Source organism: Colobus angolensis, unplaced genomic scaffold (assembly GCF_000951035.1).
Source record: "Colobus angolensis palliatus isolate OR3802 unplaced genomic scaffold, Cang.pa_1.0 Scaffold122, whole genome shotgun sequence".
In the NCBI taxonomy this organism is placed as follows: Eukaryota; Metazoa; Chordata; class Mammalia; order Primates; family Cercopithecidae; genus Colobus; species Colobus angolensis.
The window spans coordinates 6066085-6070616 of record NW_012113364.1 but is presented as its reverse complement, the minus strand read 5'-3'; the positions used below and the strand labels follow the sequence as shown (position 1 = coordinate 6070616).

The 4532-nt window shown below is 41.9% G+C and overlaps 1 protein-coding gene across 2 annotated transcripts in view; it reads right to left on the bottom strand.

Annotated features, from left to right (window-relative positions):
* Positions 1-4532, bottom strand: part of SBDS (Shwachman-Bodian-Diamond syndrome) — a 25403-nt gene that overhangs the window by 13278 nt on the left and 7593 nt on the right. Inside the window, exon 5 of one of the 2 annotated variants that reach the window (XM_011932166.1) lies at positions 4166-4246. In XM_011932166.1, coding sequence (XP_011787556.1) covers positions 4166-4246 — 81 coding nt within the window. Of the gene's footprint in view, positions 1-3437; positions 4247-4532 lie in introns of those variants that run through there. The other variant, XM_011932162.1, reaches the window with a different exon arrangement.

Sequence of the window (4532 nt, the reverse complement as noted above, 5' to 3'; positions counted from 1 at the left end):
AAAAGTGCTGGAATTAAAGGTGTGAGTCACAGTACCCGGCCTGGAATATTAATGTTGAAGGTATCGTCTTGGGTAAATACATGCAGAGACGAAAATCAGCATAAAAGTTAATGGCCTTCATCATCTTAGCTCTTTAAACTCGTTAGTGGCAAACTATGTGTCCACAACCAGTTCCCTTGTTCAGCAGGAGAAAAGCATTTTCAAATGGTCAGTACCTCGAATGCCAGTAATGTAAGGGTTGTCATAAACAAAATTGGTAATGAGGAACCTAATTACCACCCGAATCATTGGGCATCTTACGACATGGGCTTGAGGGTAGCATGCAGGTTAAACTCATGTGTGTGGTTGTTTACAGTATGAAAAGTGGAAAGCTCTGGCTGACCTGACAAAAACTCTATCCCAGCTTTCATGATGGATTTGAACAAAGGTCACTGAACAAATTCTTCATCACTCTTCCTCCTTCTGATGACTTGCGCCCTCATTGAGATAGCATGTTTATTTATTTTATTTACTTTTTTTTTTTTTTTGAGACAGAGTCTCACTCTGTCGCCTAGGCTGGAGTGCAGTGGCACGATCTCGGTTCACTGCAATCTCCACCTCCCGGGTTCAAGTGATTATCCTGCCTCAGCCTCCTGAGTAGCTGGGATTACAGGCACGTGCCACCACGCCCAGCTAATTTTTGTAGTTTTAGTAGAGACGGGGTTTCACCATGGTGGTCGGACTGGTCTCGAACTCCTGACCTTGTGATCCACCCGCCTTGTCTTCCCAAAGTGTTGGGATTACAGGCGTGAGCCACCATGCCTGGCCTATTTATTTTTAAATCTATTTATTTATTTATATATTTATTTTTTCGAGATGAAGTCTCTGTCGCCTAGGCTGGAGTGCAGTGGTGCGATCTTGGCTCACTGCAATCTCCACCTCCCGGGTTCAAGTGATTATCCTGCCTCAGCCTCCTGTGTAGCTGGGATTACAAGCATGTGCCACCACACCCAGCTAATTTTTGTATTTTTAGTAGAGACGGGGTTTCACTATGTTAACCAGGCTGGTCTCGAACTCCTGACCTTGTGATCTGCCCACCTCAGCCTCCCAAAATGTTGGGATTACAGGCGTGAGCCACCACACGTGGCTATATATTTATTTAGAGATGGAGTCTTGCTCTGTTGCCCAGACTGGAGTGCAGTGGCTGGGTCTCAGCTCACTGCAACCTCTGCCTCCTGGGTTCATGAGAACCTCCTGCCTCAGCCTCCTGATTACAGGCACATGCCACCATGCATGGCTTTTTAAAATTTATTTATTTATTTATTTTAGACGGAGTCTTGCTCAACTGCCAGGCTGGAGTGCAGTAGCATGATCCTGGTTCACTGCAATCTCCGCCTCCTGGGTTCAAGGGATTCTCCTACCCCTCAGCCTCCCAAGTAGCTGGGACTACAGGCATGTGTCACTGTGCCCAGCTAATTTTTGTATTTTTACTAGAGATGGGGGTTTCAGCATATTGGCCAGGATGGTTTCGATCTCTTGACCTCGTGATCTGCCTGCCTCAGCCTCCCAAAGTCCTGGGATTACAGGTGTGAGCCACCACAGCCAGCTAATTTTTGTATTTTTAATAGAGACTGGGTTTCGCCATTTTGGCCAGGCTGGTCTTGAACTCCTGACCTCAGGTGATCTGCCCACCTGGGCCTCCCAAAGTGCTGGGATTACAGGCGTGAGCCACTGTGCCTGTCCCACATACGTTTATTTCAGACATTTACTCCACATCTACTAGGTCCAAAGCATGGTGGGATACACACACATTGCTAAGTCCCTTGCCCTTAAGGAGTTCACAGTCTAGCATGAAGGCAGATAATTAAGCAGCTCTAATACAAGGTTGAATAAATCCAGACCTATGAGGGAATTTAAGTAGAGTACTGGGTTCCAGCAACTGGAGCAAGTAATTGTGTATGGGGTACAAGGCAAGCTTCACGGAAAAGAACTGTGCTAAAAGAAGAGGCCTAAGTCTGAAATGTCATTGTGACCAAATGCACACACCATCAGCTTGCATTGAAAAAGTCAAATAAATCAATTTTAAAATAATCCATTATCGCTGTGGTACTGGGAAGATGATCATGAACCAAAAATGTTAAGTTCTTTGATAATGAAATTAGTATAAAATTTAAAAAATAAGTTTAAATGATGACTCAGATGTGATCTACATTTGACATTTCTTGAAGTTACAGCTTTTTAGAAAAAAATGAATATTCAGAATCAGAAAATCTTTGAGATGGGGTCTGGCTCTGTTGCCCAGGCTGTAGTGCCATGGGGTGATTTTAGCTCACTGCAACCTCTGCCTCCTGGGCTCAAGTGATCCTCCCACCTCAGCCTCCCAAATAGCTGGGACCAGGTGCACACCACCATGCCTGATTTTTTGTATTTTTGGTAGAGATAGGGTTTCACCCTGTTGCCCAGGTTGGTCTCGAACTCCCGAGCTCAAGTGATTCGTCCGCATTGGCCTCCCAAAGTGCTGGGATTACCGGTGTGAGCCACTGCGTCTGGCTCCAGAAAATCTTAAGGAAATGTTATAATAAATGTTTATATTTTCCTACTAAGATAGAGCTATTGATATATTGAACAAATACCTGTATCAAAACAGCACCCCAGCTTTAGCATTAACAGAAAAAGGGCTCATTCTCATGTTATCGAACAAGAATATATTTTGTTAATACTATAATAAAAAGTTTTGACTTCATAATCTCAATTATAGTTATTTTAAACTAAAGGGACATTTCTGAGAGTTTGTATTAGCAGGGAGTTCTGTGTGCTTATAAACCAATCAGTACCTTTTCAAGTCGAGAAGTCTGTTTTCAGTTAAAATTAAAACTGCTGTCCAGAAATACATCTGTATGTTTGAGTAAATCTAATTTATCTTCTAGAATATATCTCTTTTGAAATAGATTTTTTTTTTTTTGGAGACTGAGTTTCACTCTCACCCAGGCTGGAGTGCAGTGGCATGTTCTCAGCTCACTGCAACCTCTGCCTCCTGGGTTCAAGCGATTCTCTTACTTCAGCCTCCTGAGTAGCTGGGACTACAGGTGTGCACCACCATGCCTGGCTAATTTTTGTATTTTTAGTAGAGATGGGGTTTTACCATGTTGGCCAGGCTGGTCTCGAACTCCTGACCTCAGGTGATCCGCCTGCCTCAGCCTCCCAAAGTACTGGGATTACAGGTGTGAGTCACCTCCCCGGCCTTGAAGTAGATTTTTAAAAGCTTGCACCTTGTCCATTTACGTGTTTAAATACTACAATAATTCTTCAGTTACATCCCAAGTGTTAGCAAAAATTTTTCAGGTATTTACAAGAACAGGCCCTGTTCTAAGTACTCTTCATATTGACTTATTGAGTTCTCTTAATAACTCCCTAACCCTACCACAGACACAGACAGAGAAAAGAAAGGGAGTTAGGAATTTGTCTAGAAACACAAGCCATAGTTTAATAAAAATAAGAGTGGTTTTATTGATTAAACACAATTTTAGCTTATTAATATATATTATAAATTTTAAGAATTAGAAATAAGTGACTTTTATTTTTTAACCAAGAATAATCTAAGTTATGGCAGCATGTTCAATGAAAATTATTTAAGTCCAGCACAGTTTTTCTATATCTGTCTCAGATAATCAGGAACATCATCCAAGCATAATGACCCTCATAACGTAAGTTCCATTAAGTAGAAATGAAGCATCATATGTTTTCTTTTTAAGGAAAGACTCCCACTTTTGTCGTATAGACATGTCCCTAATAATCTTACTCTACCGTACAAATAACTTTTCACCCACAAGAGTTGCCTCAAATAACTTTCATTCTGGAAAGTTGTCCAAACATGAAACAGAGTAGCAAAATGCCACTTTGGACTTTGCATCTTGGAGTTTCAATTTTGCTTTAGATTTAGACTCCAGTTTATGATTAAAACCTAATCATTCCCACATTATTATACTTATGTAGGAAAGCCTTGCCATGTCCACTCTTAACACAAAGATAGAAAATGTCAAATAGTTTGAGCAAGTATTTGGCAGATCACAGACATGAAACAGTGCTGTCGGAAACAAAAACCCTTTAGTGTTTTTAGAGGTGAAGAGATTGATGGGTGTTATTCAAATTTCTCATCTCCTTCTTCCACATCTTTCAAATTGAGTACTTCCAAAGAACCTTTGCCTTTGGTTTCCTTTTTTATTAGCTCATCAATTTCTCGGAAGCAGCCCGGGTCAATCAGACATACCTGAAACATTTAACGTAGCAGTTTAAAACATGAGGATGAGCAATACACAGAAGAAACTCAGCTTTAACTTCCTTTAAGGCAAACACAATGCTTTCCAGAGATCTCTAATAATACCACAGTTCTATGGTGCAGTACATAAGACAATGGGTAGGGCAGCACACTCGGTTCCAATTCAGCCTCTGCCCTCAAGTGCCGGATCTCAGCTCACTGCAAGCTCCGCCTCCTGGGTTTACGCCATTCTCCTGCCTCAGCCTCCCGAGTAGCTGGGACTACAGGTGCCCGCCAC